Source organism: Liolophura sinensis, chromosome 11, assembly GCF_032854445.1.
Source record: "Liolophura sinensis isolate JHLJ2023 chromosome 11, CUHK_Ljap_v2, whole genome shotgun sequence".
NCBI lineage: Eukaryota > Metazoa > Mollusca > Polyplacophora > Chitonida > Chitonidae > Liolophura > Liolophura sinensis.
In genome coordinates this window covers 16,339,018-16,355,489 of record NC_088305.1, presented here as the reverse complement: position 1 = coordinate 16,355,489, position 16,472 = coordinate 16,339,018, and the positions used below count along the sequence as shown (strand labels likewise).

Here is a 16,472-nt window from a genome sequence, read left to right as displayed (position 1 = left end):
TACAGCTGGTTCCTGAAAACAATCATATTGTTTGTCACTGGATCCAACTGAAGAGATATTGAATATTTTGCGTCCTTTGTTGGGCAGTAAGTTCATCTGTCCTTTTCTGCTGGTTATGTGTGATATAATTGTTGCTTTGTATTAGTAAATATGTGAATTCAAGCTGCATTGGGAGTGTTGTTTTGCTCATAGATATACGTGTTTGTGTGCGTTGAAGGCATGAGCAACCGAGTGTGGTAAACTGAAAGGACAAGATCTGAAAATCTGGCAAAACAAACTGGCATCTGACAAAATGGGCTGTCCAATTAAAGAGAAGTGGCCAAGAGAGGAAAAGATCTTTTGAATGGCTCTTTGTACTGGCTCCTTCTGTTCCCACTTGTTTGCTCTGTACCATTTTAACGACGAAGTGAGTGCTGCCTGTGGCACTGGCAAACAGCCCTGACCTAGCTCAACAAAACGACACCAAAATGAAGCAAACAGAAGTCGTTTGAAAAAGCTTTGAAGAGAGGCTGGTGTCTGTGTACTTCTCGTGTCGTAGCTTTTCAGAATTCTACAGTTTTGATCTTGTAAATGTCTGGACTTGGGGTCCCATTTACATTCTGCATAGACCTCAGTCACGATAAACTGTTTTATTACGAATATTTTCAATAGGAAATGTTGAAAAGAAAGGGGCCAAGAACTTCTCCTTGTTCACTTCCTTTCATGTCTTTGAAGGCCTGCCATGAGGTTTCGATCAATCCAGATGTGTTTGAACAAGAAAAAATGTGTTTCATTTTTATATTTTTCTGAATTCACGTCATTTTTGAGGATTATTCTTTGTACTGTTATCAGTTAACTTTAATTACAGAGCAACAGATGGAAATTAACACAACATTTAACATTTTACAAGAGAACAAATATTATATTGGGAAATTCCTATTTTTACTCTAGCTTAATTTTTGACATTTGCTAACATGTAAGACTTTGTCCCTCCATAAATGATATTTGCCAACTTCTAAATGGCTTGTGTTGTGTGAGAGTTAGGAGGCATTGTTGGTCCAATGAGAATGGCCCAGTAAAGCACAGCACCATGGCCACAGTAGAGATTACGGTGTGTGTGTTTTACACGGCTAATTAATATTGTCTTCTGATGGTGAGAAAATGTTGTGTGATTATGCCTACTGAAATATTCTCAGTTACTCTTAGTGGGTGCCCAAATTGGAGTCAAAGGCCAAAAACATCACAAATTAGGATTATACGAGTTAGAAATTTCAAAAATCTGTTAATGTTGATTTATTTCATGTTGATAATTGGTGAATCAGTATCCTTGGTAGTAGATTGCATATTTTGTCTTATATTCCATACATTTCCATAATTTATCAGTTTTAATTGGCTCCTGATAATGGCTTCAGAAAAGTGCTTAAATTGAACAGCTCTATTCAACTTTTTTCGATATGGTTGTCTTGTCATGGTGCTGGTGAGAGACCTTGCCATGAACGTGAAGTCATTTGAATGGCTATACTACAAGGTATTTGTGTAGGAAGGGAAATTACATGTATGTAAAAAAAAAATATGCGATGTTAAAGTGTAAGCTATAAACTGTTGTGACAGCCCTAGACATTTAAGTATGTTATTAAATTAGGACAGAAACTGAGGTGCTAGTATAACTACAGATGATGTGATGCTTAGTGATAGGTCACGATACTCCATACTAGGCCCTGTTATCTCATACCATTAACAGTCATGATGGGTGCTAGACTGAGATCGCTTTTCACTCATTCAGCCATGGAATAAACCGTTAAATACTTGTAAACACCCAGGTTTTCTCGACACAGTAAGAAATCATCACCCTGGCGGATGCAGCAAGAAAGCAAAAGTCATTAAGAGACATCAGCCAATCATAATAGAAGCTACAGACAAAAATCACTGAAGATGCTTAATTCACTGATCCCTGTGATTTGTTGTAAGACTGACCCTTAATTTTAGGCTTGAAGATTAGTTGAGTGAATGCTGTTTATGCATCAATAAATTCTAAGATATATAGATATAGTATTTAATAGCTCTTTTAATCCTTGGACCAGAGTCCATATTTACCAAATATCTTAAGATTTAAGTAAAAAATTTAAGCACAGCAACAATTAAACTGCTTTTCTTGACGAAGAGAAAACCTTGTACTCTTATTCTTCACTGCAGAACAATGTACCAGCCACAATTTGAGTTCTTGCCTGTTCTGAGTTTGGCTTTGCAAGGATTGAAGTCTTAATTTGCTTGATAAATACAGGCCTTCCTAATTGTTCAATTCACTTTTCATTTCTTAATTGTGGTGCAGATTGATTAATATAGCTTTACATGCCAAAATGTGCGTTTTGTTACGTGAACGATGTATTTTTTTCACCTAGCGGACGTCTACATGCAGTGTCTGCATTTCAGTGTGGCAGAAGTCTTATATTCCCGCAGTTGCCGCGGCATGAGATAGACCTAGTTAGTCCTTACTAACTGCCCACCCACAATTTCTGTTGACTCTGCCTCTTAGCTGCCATTTTTTCCCTTCTTCCCCCTTATTTCTGAGATGGGTTGGATTCACGGTGGGAGGGCGCTGCACTGAGTGTAGTTTGTTTGGACATGTCCCCAAAAATAGCTTCCTGCTATTCAACAAAACTGGATAAAATGCCAGTGTGTGGGTATAATGGAGATGATGGTGATAAGTGACTTGATTGTTCCAGTGTCAGTCCTATAAGCTGTGCAGTGTTTGGGAACGCTTCTGACTTCTGGAATATTTCCTTCTCCGCATGGAATTAATTATATTGACTCCTGCTAGCACCTCAACCTGCAACCCACCAAAATAATTGACAGTCAGAGACTACCCACTGTATTCCCTCTGCCAACTTCCAGTTTTTCATTTTCGCCAAATTGAAGTTGACTTGTGCAGAAGTTGTTCCTGTGTGTCGAAGCATGGCTTAAACCAACACCAGCTGCTGTATTTCCTTCCGGTTTTTGGAATATTTTGTACTATGTTTAAAAAAAAAGTAATAAATTGCCACTCAAATATTTAATGTTTAATGTTTTTTTTTGGGGGGGGGGGGGGAGGGGGGGGACATGGTTTAGGTGAAATTTATCTATCAAATTTATTTATCAAATTTATCAAACTGTTAGTGTTAGCCATGTGTAAAATGGGGATTTGGTGTGAACCACTATATGTGTTGATTGAGCAGCATATTTTGTCAGTTTTGTACATAATCAAATATTAACACTTACATCTACATATACATGTCTACAAGTTAACGATAACAGACTTTCAAATAGTTTTTAATTATAGTCGAATAACGGATCCCAACAGAACTTAATGGATGCACTGGTTCAGACTAAGCCTGCTTTAGATTTAATTAGCATATTTACTGAAGGATTCTTGTCAGACATTCAGTATTTTGATTCCAATGCCAAACTGATCAAGGTCATTTTTAATGATACTTACTCAAGTTGTTACTTTTCTCACAGATCATATATCTTAATTGTGAAGAATTATATATCCAAGTGCATCCAATGAGATTTAATCCTTTTTGGTGTTCTGGATTAGCTTGGATTACGATCATTCTGTTTTTATGTACAGCAGGATTTAAAATGTCTAAATGATTCATATCCGTTTGGTTTGGTATCAGTCCATACCATCTTTCAACTTTCCAATTAACTAAACTTACCTATACATTGAAGAATAGTTATTTTTGCCTTTCCTGTTGATTAAAACACTATTATCTTTGGTTAGACTTTGGTAATCATATACAAGTACATTTATTTGTGTATGACAAGATTATAACCAGTTTTGTTTTCTTATTTCAGTTATCGGTGACTGGAAGTCAAAATGGACAATTACAACAGTTGGTGAATGCTGGAGAGCACTGTACACAAGAAGTAGTAAGTCTTTATTTTTTCAATGTATTTTGTAGAAAATTGTCACTTACATGTACGTCCTGCAAGTATTCCAACATGGACATTTCTTTAAAAAGTGCCCTTAAAAATTTTCATTGATTTCACACCTACCGAAAGATGCAGAACCAAAGATAAAATGCTGTATAGAGAACCAGCTGCATTGGTTCAAAAAGCACCAAGAACGGTACGCACAATTCTATTGGTCAAAACCACCGGTCAATGAAAAAAGCTGTTACAAGTTGCTATGGTAAACAGGTTGCTAGGACTCTGGTAACCAATTACCCCTTGACATGGGAAGAGTGTTTATTGGGGAGGGCATAGACCCCCCCCCCCCCCCCCCCCCCCTAAAATACTCCTTCTCCCCATGAAATACTCTCCCCCCTCCCCCAATACTCCACACACCCGTCAGATTTGTTTGAACTGGCAGACTCCCTGCTAAAGTTTATCAGGAAAGATTCAAGATGAGGCTGAGGTTCACCAGGGAACTGACACTCCTTCATTCTGCTCTGGTTTGTTATTGCAGCCTATGGCCAGGCTTAGTACTTTGCTCCTATGAGGTATTATGTACAGTAAACCTTTGGTAACTGTCTTCCTGGCAAGGTATAACCTTTTACAATGAATGGTGGCAAAGTTGAAATATTAAAAGGGGAGACACTTTACTATATGGGACAGCGTAAAAAGAGGAGCTTTCCACACCAGATATAAAACATGAAGAGGGTTTGGGGCTCTATACTGATGCCCTCTGTCTCCCCAATTGTGCCATGCCCCTCTCCCCACATACCCTAACAAAGCAAACCTTAAATCATCCTCTTCCCTGTCTCCTTCAGTCATAACTATGCCTTAATCTTACTAAAGTGCCAAGGGGAAAATTTATAAAATGCCAGAAATGCAAAGAACCATACTTGAGGTCATTTGTTTGAGGAAGTTGTCCAAATTTATGTTTTTCCTGTGTCACCCATGGTAATAATGCTAAAAAGAGAAAGTTCAAATACATATAGCACTAGTTTTTCCATTTTACTTGTGCTTTTGAACGATTGAAGCACGATTGAAAACTCTGTGAAACTCACTAGTCCTTTTACTTTGTGGAGAAATCACCTCAACACATATTAAGCCAGTATACCTTTTGCTCTTAACTTCTATTCCACATCTCTTAATCTTCATCCATCTGTGTCTATATTCGGTTGCCTATAGAGGTCGCCATAAGCAAAAGGGGCTGAATACTCGATAGTGACTCTGGGCACTGCTTCTGCGTTATTGTGCCAGTAAGTAGGATTGTGCTGACAGATGATCACAAATTTATGGTGGAGATTCCATGTAGCGTTGGGCTGGCAGCCAATTCTCTGCACCAAGGTGGAGTTAGGGTGATGAGAAGCCTGCTGAGAGATAAGAGCAGGCGGTGCAGTGCCTGTAGTTAGTGAAGTCAGTGGAGAAAAAGACTATGGGTATGGCTGCTACACTCTAACTCCTCACAATCAATTCTTAAGCCAAGGCAGTATTAAACGCTATCCATACAGATGGACGCAGTGTGTCATTTTAAAGTTGTGACCTATTCATAGTAACATTGAGCCCATCCCATCGCTTCTGGAGCAGTTCCCACTTCCTTCCTTCTCATGGCAGTCAAACTCCATTTTTGCCCTCATTTTCCAATCATTGCCTGGTTCAGTCTTGAATACATGTTTTATTGTATTATACCTCCCTCAGTGAAGTTCTGATTATTATTTTCATTTTCATTTTCTTTATTGTGTTTTGGGGAATGTTGGGGGATTGGATGAGGGGGATTTCTAACACCCGGCTTCAGTTACTCTTGCCATAAAGATTAATTAAACCACTTTCTTATGGTCACATTAAGCGCAAGAACTTTCGTGGAGCTGAACCATTTACTGTTGACAGCCATTTTGAAAAGTCATGTGGCTAACATGCAATTTCTGAAATAGAATTGAACTCTGCACTGAATACATACATTCTGAAAACTGATATTTCTATTGCTCTTTGTCAGAACAACTTCAGTCTTCATATAAGCTTAACTGAGCTGGACACAAAAAAGAAGTCAGTTCAGAGCAAGGGTATATGGGAAGGTTTGCGGATGGTCGTGGGTTTCCCCCGGGCTCTGCCTGGTTTCTGCCTGGTTTCCTCCCACCATAATGCTGGCTGCCATTGTATAAGTGAAATATTCTTGAAAACGGTGTAAAAGATCCATCAAATAAATAAATAAATTTCGGAGCAAAGAATTCATGGAAACTAGTTCCATTGAGTTGGCATTCAGAAATGCACTGCAATATTTTTGAGAGGTGGGGGCTGTTCTGTAGTCAAGACCATTTGAAGATGTTAAAAGAGTTATGTGAGCAGGGAAGAGACTAGTTTTTGTAAAATGCTCGACAGAAATATGGCTGTAAATTTTAAAAAGTAATTTTTTGTAATTGTTCTGAGTGTGGTGTCTGGAGCATCTTTGCCTAATTGCGTAGGAAGTTAAGCAGTTAGAGGGCTGATATTAAAACCAAAGAGATGCAAGGCCAAAATTAAAATATTATATGTTTTATGTTACACGACTGACCCTTCAAAAAGGCCCTGAACGATCATTTGAATGATTTGTTTACAGGTGACTCTTTTGAAATATAAAATTTCCTCTCCTTTTGTAGAAAAATAGCCTGCCTTATAGCACTTTGACGGGTATGTTACCATATGCTTTACCTGTAGATTGAGATACTTATGAAGAGTTTTCACCCGTATCCGTTTGGATTCCCGTAAAATGGTGATGCCATATATTTGTGTCCTTGTGTTTCCATAGAGAGATGAGATTTCAGATTAATTACTCATTTTGTGAGATAATCATTGTAAAATGTTCAAGGAAATGTTGTAAACACATTGCGACTGTCAGCATCTTACAATGACAAAATATAGAATTCCGGGTGATCCAATTTTTTTCAACATGCTATACCTTAAGAAACACAGCTATTCTGGCGAAATTGAATTCCTGAGAATTGTGTGGCTCTGGTTATAACCAGCGTGGAAAGGCTAACAAAACATGGACACAGGCCCATACCTTCAAGGAGAAGTGGCTCTGGCTGAGGTTCTAAGTGTAGCCCACTTAGGTAGATCACCTAGTCTATTTTTTATGAATTAAATTAATTCAGTCATGGACTGGTATAATCACAGTGACATTGAGACCTTATACCATGATGTCTGGTGTAACATGATCAAAATGGCCGATTTTTGGCCTAAACCTACGTTATCAAAGAATCCCCAACAAAGCCTCTTTTACGTTGGCATCCGCCATTGTGTTGCTCTCATTTCACACCTATCAGATGCCCCCATATGAGCCCCTTCTCTTGGCAGCTAAAAATACCATTTGGGAGATCCCAAAATTTTAAAAAAATTTGGTCAGGTGTGTGGATGTCCATCAAACCTCTATGCTCGGGGGCAGTAACTGGGAATATATTGCTATAATTTCCTGAACTGTCATTGATATCACCAATGGCAAAGGCTTTGGTGGATAGAAAATGCATCTGTTTACTGATGCATTGTTGTGAAGGGGAAACAGTGGTGGTGACAGTGGAAAGCGCAGACCTGTGCAGTTCTAAATGGATTCAGGGAAGTTCACATACAAAGACAAACTGATATGCTCCATCATTTAACCTTCATGCAACACAGCATCATTTTGGTTCTCCTCTTCCTCATGTATAAATGTATTGTACAGTCTAGATTAGGTCAAAGCTGGTGATCTGAGCTGAGCAGGCTCACTTGCATGGCTCACACTTTTCATACTTTTAGACAAGTATGTACATGGAATGGTGTATTGATTTATTTATTTATTTGATTGGTGTTTTACGCATACTCAAGAATATTTCACTTATACGATGGCGGCCAGCATTATGGTGGGTGGAAACTGGGCACAGCCCGGGGGGAACCCACAACCATCCACAGGTTGCTGGCAGTGGTGTATTGAGGACAATAAATGTTTGATCCTTCACATGAAAGAAGAATTCCTGAAAAATCACAAAGTTTAATTAAAATTAGAAAATTTAGGAAAATGGGATCAGATTTCTCATTATAGATTTTACTGAGGTTCTGCTTCACTCTGTCAAAAGTATCAGGTGGACATGATTTTTGATACATTTTCACATGCTTGCCTCCTCTGTACTGGATGTGAAAATGCTAGCACAATCTCTTGACACAAACTATTGCCGCAGTGCTCATAAAAATGTTTACTCGTTAGCTTATTGTAAAGACCTACCTACCCTCTTTTGTTACATAGGGCTTGTAACATCAAACAAACAATATTTAATTTTGGCCCAGTATACAAGAAACCAAGTTGTTTAACAATCTGTTCTTTTTTCTGCTTGTAAATTCAGTTGGTATAAAGGTCTAGATCAGATAGATGTATGACAGGTGAGTGCTCTTGCACTCACACACAGTTACAAATAGGTCCAAAATCAGCTGACACTACAGTCAAATTTTTCCCTTGCAGTTAGCATCTTTTTGCATTCACTGTGGGTCTTGATGTTTACTGTGGCTTCTTTTGGCTATGGAGGCAAGAGTATGTGTTTGAATGTTTTCAGTCAGTGATATTCGCTGTGGATACAGCTCTGATGTAAATTTTGAAAGCAATTTTAGTGAAACCTTGCGCCTCAACCCCAGAAATATGTGTATTACATCCCTTAAAAAAACATGAGAAAGCACATGTCAGAAAGAATTACAGTGGCGTTACACAATCAACATTGTCAACATTTCTGGCACTCGCTGTTTGTCAGAAGCTACCACAACAAACTGCCTGACATGATGCTGAAGCTAGACATACTTCAAATTGGCACAGCAGATGGTTGTGTTAAAGTTCTAACTGATAGGGATGACCCTATGGTACTGCCGTGTCAAATAGCACACTCATCACCAAATGCATTTGTCTTGTCTTCCTTGCCTGAGGTGTTTTGCTTTGAGCTTTTTGGAATGTCCTAGTTCTGGCGTTTCGGGTGCGATATTCCACTAATGTCCGCTATTTCACAGAGATTGACATATGGAAGGGGGAAAAAAACATGGGTGTTGGCGCCAGTCATAGGATTAATTATCAGAAAGAGGCAGGCAATTTGCATGTCATATTGTAATGGACTATCTCCATGACAGAATTGAAGCAAAAAACCAACTTTTTTCATGGCCGCAGACTCAAATGGGAAGTTGGATCTTACCATACTATTTTTTAAACATTTTTTTATGTTTCATTGAGTGATAAGTTTTCATTTTTTTTTTTTCAAATGCAGCTGTTTGGGATAAAGGGTTTTGTCAAAAGGGATTCATCAACCTGAACAAGTAACACATGGTTACCCGTTTTGTGCCTTGATATGCACCAGATCATGATAGAATTTCGAAAAAAATTTAATTATCTAATTGTTTTGCCTATCAAAAATGGGATGAACATAAAATAGATGATTAAGGACTTGAAAACAAATCTGCTATAATTAGCTTTCTTCTTCATCCTGATCCATAAATCAAAATCAATGGCAGGCAAATTCTCCACAAATTGAAACATAACACGGTTAGGTAGACTTTATCAAATCTAGGGACCAGTGTCCACCTGAGTGGTCATCTGGCTCACTTCCGATAAACAATTATAAGGAACGACTGTCCTCTTGTGATATTATGGATGAAACGCAGCTCTGTTTCAAGGGTGTTATTTAGAAATAAGCTCTTTTCGCCTTAACGCTCCAGGGATAGATTAGTCTGGAGAAAATACTGTTGATGTGGTTATTCGTTGGGGCCAGCACTGGCCCGTATGTTTGCCGCTTGATCCGTTCTTCTGTGGTATCTGATGCCGGGGCGGGAGCGTCGACATGGCAAGTGCAGTCAGTGGTTATAATGATCATTGGCTGGCCGGGTGTGTTCTATGATCCAGTTAGAGAGGGGGAGTGTTTGGGAGGGGGGGGGGGGTAGGTGGTTGGGGGGACTCCGCTCAGTGGATTGGGACGATTAATCGGGCTCCAGTCACCACTAATCTTGGCCCGACTGACTCCTAATATTGGAGTTGCCCAGTGATCGTGGCATGCCCACTATTGGGATTACTACCCTTTCATGTTAGATCAGCCTCAGAGTTGGCTGATCTCGAACACGGACCTTCATTCTGCACCAAATAAACCTCCACAGTCAAAGAGCTGTGGTACTATCTGTAATTTGTTAAAAATGTAATCGCCTCCTGTAGTCAGGAGATGAGATGGAAGCGCATTCTTCAAGCATGCCCAGAAAATTATTCCCCAGCTCACCCATAAAGTAGTGTTGGCTACACTTGTGACACGATTGTACCAGGTTCAAACAGAAGCTTTGTTACTGACCAGTTGTTAGCTAATAGGCCTCCAGTGATGAATCAACTTTGCTGGGAGGTGGGAAACGAATTTCCTTCTATCGTTTTTTTTTTTCTCACTTCCTTTTTCATCATTTTCATCCAATAAAACTGTCTGTTTTTAAGGAAATGGCATTTCAGATTGGTTTTATTTCCAAGCACCTTCAAAGGAGCCAAAATTTGTTTCTGAGGCATTGCTTTTAAATCCTCATCTCCTGAAAATGATGTTTACTCAAGGATCTGCTTGTTTTTTTGGTTTTTATTTGGTATGAGTTAAAAGTTGATGTGGTTGGGGTAGATCTAGTAATTAATGACTCAAAACTCAAATTGTGCTATGTACATGTACGTTTAATTGTTATAAAACATTAAGCTATTACTGCATACATGTCCCGGATTGGGTTTGGTCATTCGCTTATATTTGAGAGCTTAAAATGAAAATGACAACCTCATAATGAGCCCAGGTCATCACAAAGATGACTTTGTATCTTGCAAATATTCTTCGTTATGTTTTATCCACTTCGTGTATATTGTTTTACAATATGGGATTAAATAAAGTACATAGGATTTAACAGATTTCACAGCTTTAAAATACATTGGATGACCTTAATTTTTTGTCAGTTTCGACTCTCCGAAAAGTTGAGTCCTGCATGTATGATACACAGGTTCTGTGCATATTTCCCCTCCCCCATCACGGGTAATTGTCATAACCACAAATGAAGGCAGTACAATATTGTACTCAATGCACATACATTTACGCAAGGTATAGATGAACTGTATGCGTTTCATCTCGCCGTTATATCCGTGGTTATATTTGGAGGACTTTCACGGGGAGAGTATTATTGACATATGTATCAATATAGGCACTTGACCCTCAAGTGACATCATCAATCAAAAAACAGCAGCAGGGTTTTAATGAGGGGAAATCCTGCTGCCATAGCAACTGGTAGCTCCGGTTTCCACCGAAGATGGATAGTGGTGGTAAAAAATCAGGCAGGGAAATTTGTGACACTTGAAAAAGATAGATTACGTTGGCATGACCAGAGAAGCCTCATCATCACCGAATTACGGAACAATTTTGGGACTGTTTTTTCTTTGCCCCTTGTGTTTTTGTTGACGTCTTGGGTTTATAAATAGGCAGCCTGTTTTGTCAAGTGTACTGGTAATGTTCACCCCACCTGGTGTACCCCGACAAGCCAGCCAATCATTTGCATTCTGACAGACAGATGAGTGTGGCCCATAAATGATAACATTGATTTATTTAACTTTACATGTAGTTTTCAGACTGTGTAAATGTTTTAGTCTTGAATCTGATACCTCAGCCCTTTGTTCATACAAATATGTTGTTTGCATCAGATACGTTGGTGTGCAGCCTGTGCATTAATGTTTCATTTAAATAGGTGAATTGTATAAGCATTCGTCTGTGGTTGTCCTTATTGAATGCATTGAGCACCATCACACATCGGAAAGTTTTTCAATAACTTGCCTACCAAAGGCTGGTGGTTTTATTATCCCAGCACTCCTTCACAGGCTTCCTCGAGTCAGTAATGAATAGACAGTAAACAAGATAACCTTGTCATTCCTGGAACGCACGTATTGTTCTCGGACTACAGCAAAGTGTTCCTTTTTAAAACAAGAATTGTTTGGCGTATATATATATATATATATATATATATATATATATATATATATATATATTCATTAAGAAAATTCTTTGAATCCTTTTCATGGTTGTCTTAACATGAACTGTTGATCATATTAAAATAACACATTAAAAAATCACTTAATGTAGAAAAGATAAAGAATCAGCATGGTTTACAGTTAAAAACGTTGTTTGGTTTTAAGAGTTAAGCTGATCAGATTTTATTTTTTCTCTTCCACAGGATCTTCAGGCATTCTGGGATTGTGTCAATACTTCATTGTCAGGTAAATATTAGCGCTTATCTCTCATTTGTTTAAAATCCCCTAATTACCTGGGTGGTGAAAGGTGCAGCCACATTATAAGCTCTGACCTTGTTTAGGGAATCAGGGACCAGTTTGCTTGATTACTTATTTGATGACAGATTGAGGCCCTATTGTTTTTTTTATATCTCATGACTCTTCAAACAATCTGTCAAAGTCGTTTTGTAAACAGGTTTGTTTGGTTTTGGTAACTTTTTAGTTTGGGAGACAGCTAGAGGAAGATTCCACGGTCAAAGGTTTTACTAAAGCTAGATGATAATGTTTTTTCTTCGGAAAACATTTTATATAGTGGCGTCTGCAGAATTAATGCCCATTAGCTTTGTATGATTTGAATATTTCAGTATTTGTTAACACTCATTGTAAATATCTCTAGAAACTTCATTGGCCCAGTCATTCAAATTGTCCCTTTGGTGAAGATATTCATTATAACCGTTGAAGGACCTATACTTATATGGTTTGTGTGTGATATTGACAGGAATATGGTTGGTCCAGTAGTTTGGAGCCTTATGTTGTGAGAAGATATTTTCGTTTAAAAACCTGTATAATGGTTGCATAAACATTATCATTCTGCACCCAGGTGTTACTGTATCATACTGGTTAAGTATACTGCACCCAGGTGTTACTGTATCATATTGGTTAAGTATTACTGCACCCAGGTGTTACGGTATCATATTGGTTAAGTATTACTGCACCCAGGTGTTACTGTATCATATTGGTTAAGTATTACTGCACCCAGGTGTTACAGTATCATATTGGTTAAGTATTACTGCACCCAGGTGTTACTGTATCATGCTGGTTAAGTATACTGCACCCAGGTGTTACTGTATCATATTGGTTAATTATACTGCACACAGGTGTTACTGTATCATGCTGGTTAAGTATTACTGCACCCAGGTGTTACGGTGTCATATTGTTTAAGTATTACTGCACCCAGGTGTTACTGTACATGCTGGTTAAGTATTACTGCACCCAGGTGTTACTGTACATGCTGGTTAAGTATTACTGCACCCAGGTGTTACTGTATCATATTGGTTAAGTATTACTGCACCCAGGTGTTACGGTATCATATTGGTTAAGTATTACTGCACCCACGTGTTACTATATCATGCTGGTTAAGTATTACTGCACCAGGTGTTACGGTATATTGGTTAAGTATACTGCACCCAGGTGTTACTGTATCATACTGGTTAAGTATTGCTACACCCAGGTGTTACTGGGTCATACTGGTCAAGTATTATATTTACTTATTTCTGGGGATATATACATAAGTTACGTTTATAAACCTACCTGCTGACATCAAGTCAAACTAACATGTATATCTATGTTTGAAACGATGATACTCTGATAGGGGATATGTTGATAATAAGTACAGTTTAGTCAGTAAATAGGGGCTTCTGAAAAATGGTAGTATTGTGAGAACTTTCTCCAGGTACTGAAAGACACAGATTGTAGCAGTTTGAAACTTTGTATTTGAATAGGAAGCATTTGAACTAAGTTCCATGTGTTTCTATCAGTTATTATATACAGCAGTATGTGATAATGTTTTATGCAAATTGTTTTTCAATTTAACACAAGCTTAACAAACCTGCGTAATACATGTAAACTACGCTGAAACAATTTGAAACTTCGAATATTGAAAACTGAATTCACTTGAACATAGTTCCATGTGGTTTTAGACACAAGCTGGGGCCTGCTCAAACTTCATGTGTGTGTCTCCGGGTTGGGCATGTGGCAGGGTGGGGGTGGGCGTGTGGGTGGGGCAGCTACTGGCTTGACTGGTGGTCTAAATAAGGCAAAAGGTAGACAGGGTAATAAAAAAAAGTGTGATAGAACTGATTACTGCCATAAAAGGGCACAACATTTGGGACATTTGGGACGGTGTATGGTCATGTGGACACTGATTTCTGGGTGTTCTAGGGTGGGCTTTGTTTAAGGTGACATTATATGGCAGATTTGATGCAGTGACTGGGTAGCTAGGTAGACTGGAATGGCAGATAGCTCTTTCGACTGTGACATACTGCCAAGTGCTGGGTTCTTTACTCAGCTTGACACTTGATAGATGACCCCAGGCTCTATAATATTCATGTCCACAGATTAACTGCTTGAGTAGTCACTAGTGGTCAAGCTTTGTTGACCATAAGGTATCCCCAGGGGATGGCTGACTGGCTTTTTAGCTCTTATGTTTTGCCCAGACAAGTGGTACTATAAGCATGAGCAAATAGAAGTAAATTCTTTTCGCCTATGCACAATGGCTATTGTGCACTCTAAATGTGTACCATATTGTGTTTAGAAGTGAAGGGAGCTGTGCATGTATGTACAAAGTAGCTGGCTGCTTTTTAATGTTTGTTTAGTGTTTTTGTTTGGAGTAACCTGGATCATTATACCAAGCACACTCAAGATCACCGAGAGCCTTGTCAAGTCTATAGCCATTAGGGCACATCTCTGAACATACAAGTTACACATTTATTATGCTAATATTCTGTGATAATATTAAGTCAGTTTTACCTCAGTAGCTTACATGGCACAATGTAAACCTCCAGACATATTTTGCTAATAAGAGATGGATTTTCTCTTTCTTTTAATGTACAACACCCTCCTCTCACACCCACTCTGTCCCCACCCCTCCCCACACCTGCCCACTGTCCCCACCTCTCCCCACACCTGCCCACTGTCCCTCCCCCCACCCCTACCCTCACTAATGTTACCTATTGTCTGATGTTAATCTTCACTCTTTAAATCTCAATTTGTCAGCATTTCATTTTAATTGTAACTAAGTTTATCTGTACAAAGAGTATTGTTTGGCATACCAATGACCCAAAGCTGTTATAGCTGATAACATACCCACACTTAATGTTGTTAGTGTAATTCATGAGATTCAGTAGCACAGATACACACATGTACATTATGCCTTTCACCTGTATGTGCATGTATTTATATGTACATTATGTAATTGTGAAAGAATAATAAATATATGTTAATATATGCTGATGTAGATTATAGATAAAACAGCATAAACTCTCAAGTTTTGCAACAGCAACAACACCACAGTAACATACTCTGTGTTCATGTATAAAAGGTTTAACATAATGTACGTGGTTTTCATTTTTTTTTTTTTTTTTTTTCACGATATGGGGTTGAAAAGTCCATTAGGTGAAGAAGACATTGGGTTTGCATAACCTCAGGGTACATGTTTTCTGAATGAGCGCAGGAGCTGACATTAAGCCGAGCTGACAAGTTTTGTTTAATTCTCTCACCTAGATCATTTTCTTGCTTTATACCTACAAAGGCTTAAATTGAGGTATGTTTAAATTATTCACAGATAATTGCTTTCAGGGTTTTATGCCCTCGGGGTGGCTGTCTGAGTGACGATAAGTCAGGTTTTACGCGTTAGGCGACTAAGGTTGATGACGAAGCTCGTATTAAGTTGGCAGCTCATTGCATCTTTCTGTATCAGATCCTTACAAAGCGACCCACACGCTCTTTATGTGCTCATTACATATATTTTATTGTTGTTATTGCCATGCTCCAGAATTTGTACTTATACAAGGTCATTTTTATGGGTGTTGGAGACTAGTGCACAGGGTGATTAAAACCACTGACCTTTGGCAGTTAAACTTTTCCACTCGTGATACAATGCTGTTATGCACACCATATATTAATGGAAGACAAGTGGTCTTCACTAAATGTTAAAACTGTGGAAATGATCACAGGCATCGTCACCCCACCCCACAAATTACCCTATGTTATGTCATTAATGTTATTGCTTAACACCCTGTAAATAACAAGTATTTAATCCAAAGCATATGACCACAGTTAATTCTGATCATTATGAATTTCTTGCCTTTCTTTCTGATAGATGGGTACATGTATCTGTGTCCATGAGGATAAAAATCTCATCCAAAAATGGTCTGGATAATGCTGGTTAAGTATGACATAATATGTCATTAAGAACAAATCATTAATCATTAGCTTATTTGTACAGGTACGACTGACTTACCTGGCGGAATGGTGAAATAGTGTTAATCATCTTTTATACACGATGTCAGTGTCACATTACCTGTCATTACTTTGGTTTAGTTAGATGTTTTCTTGTCTTTGTTTAATGTTGATTAAAAGAAAGGGTAGCACAAGCCTGGAGACATTAAGAGAAGAGAAAGGATTACGTATTCAAAGTTTCAAAATTCTGACACATGAAAGTTTCTTACCTTAATTAACGTTAAACTACAGGTATGTACATATATATGCATGTCAGAGAATTTTCTGTTCTGAGGGATCCATTCAAGAATGA

The 16,472-nt window shown here is 38.4% G+C and overlaps 1 protein-coding gene across 1 annotated transcript in view; it reads left to right on the top strand.

The window, feature by feature from the left end:
* LOC135478120 (reversion-inducing cysteine-rich protein with Kazal motifs-like) overlaps positions 1 to 16,472 on the top strand; it is a 100,257-nt gene that overhangs the window by 13,887 nt on the left and 69,898 nt on the right. The window contains exons 3-4 of the mRNA XM_064758392.1: positions 3,814 to 3,888; positions 12,106 to 12,148. Coding sequence (XP_064614462.1) covers positions 3,814 to 3,888; positions 12,106 to 12,148 — 118 coding nt within the window. The remainder of the gene's footprint in view (positions 1 to 3,813; positions 3,889 to 12,105; positions 12,149 to 16,472) is intronic.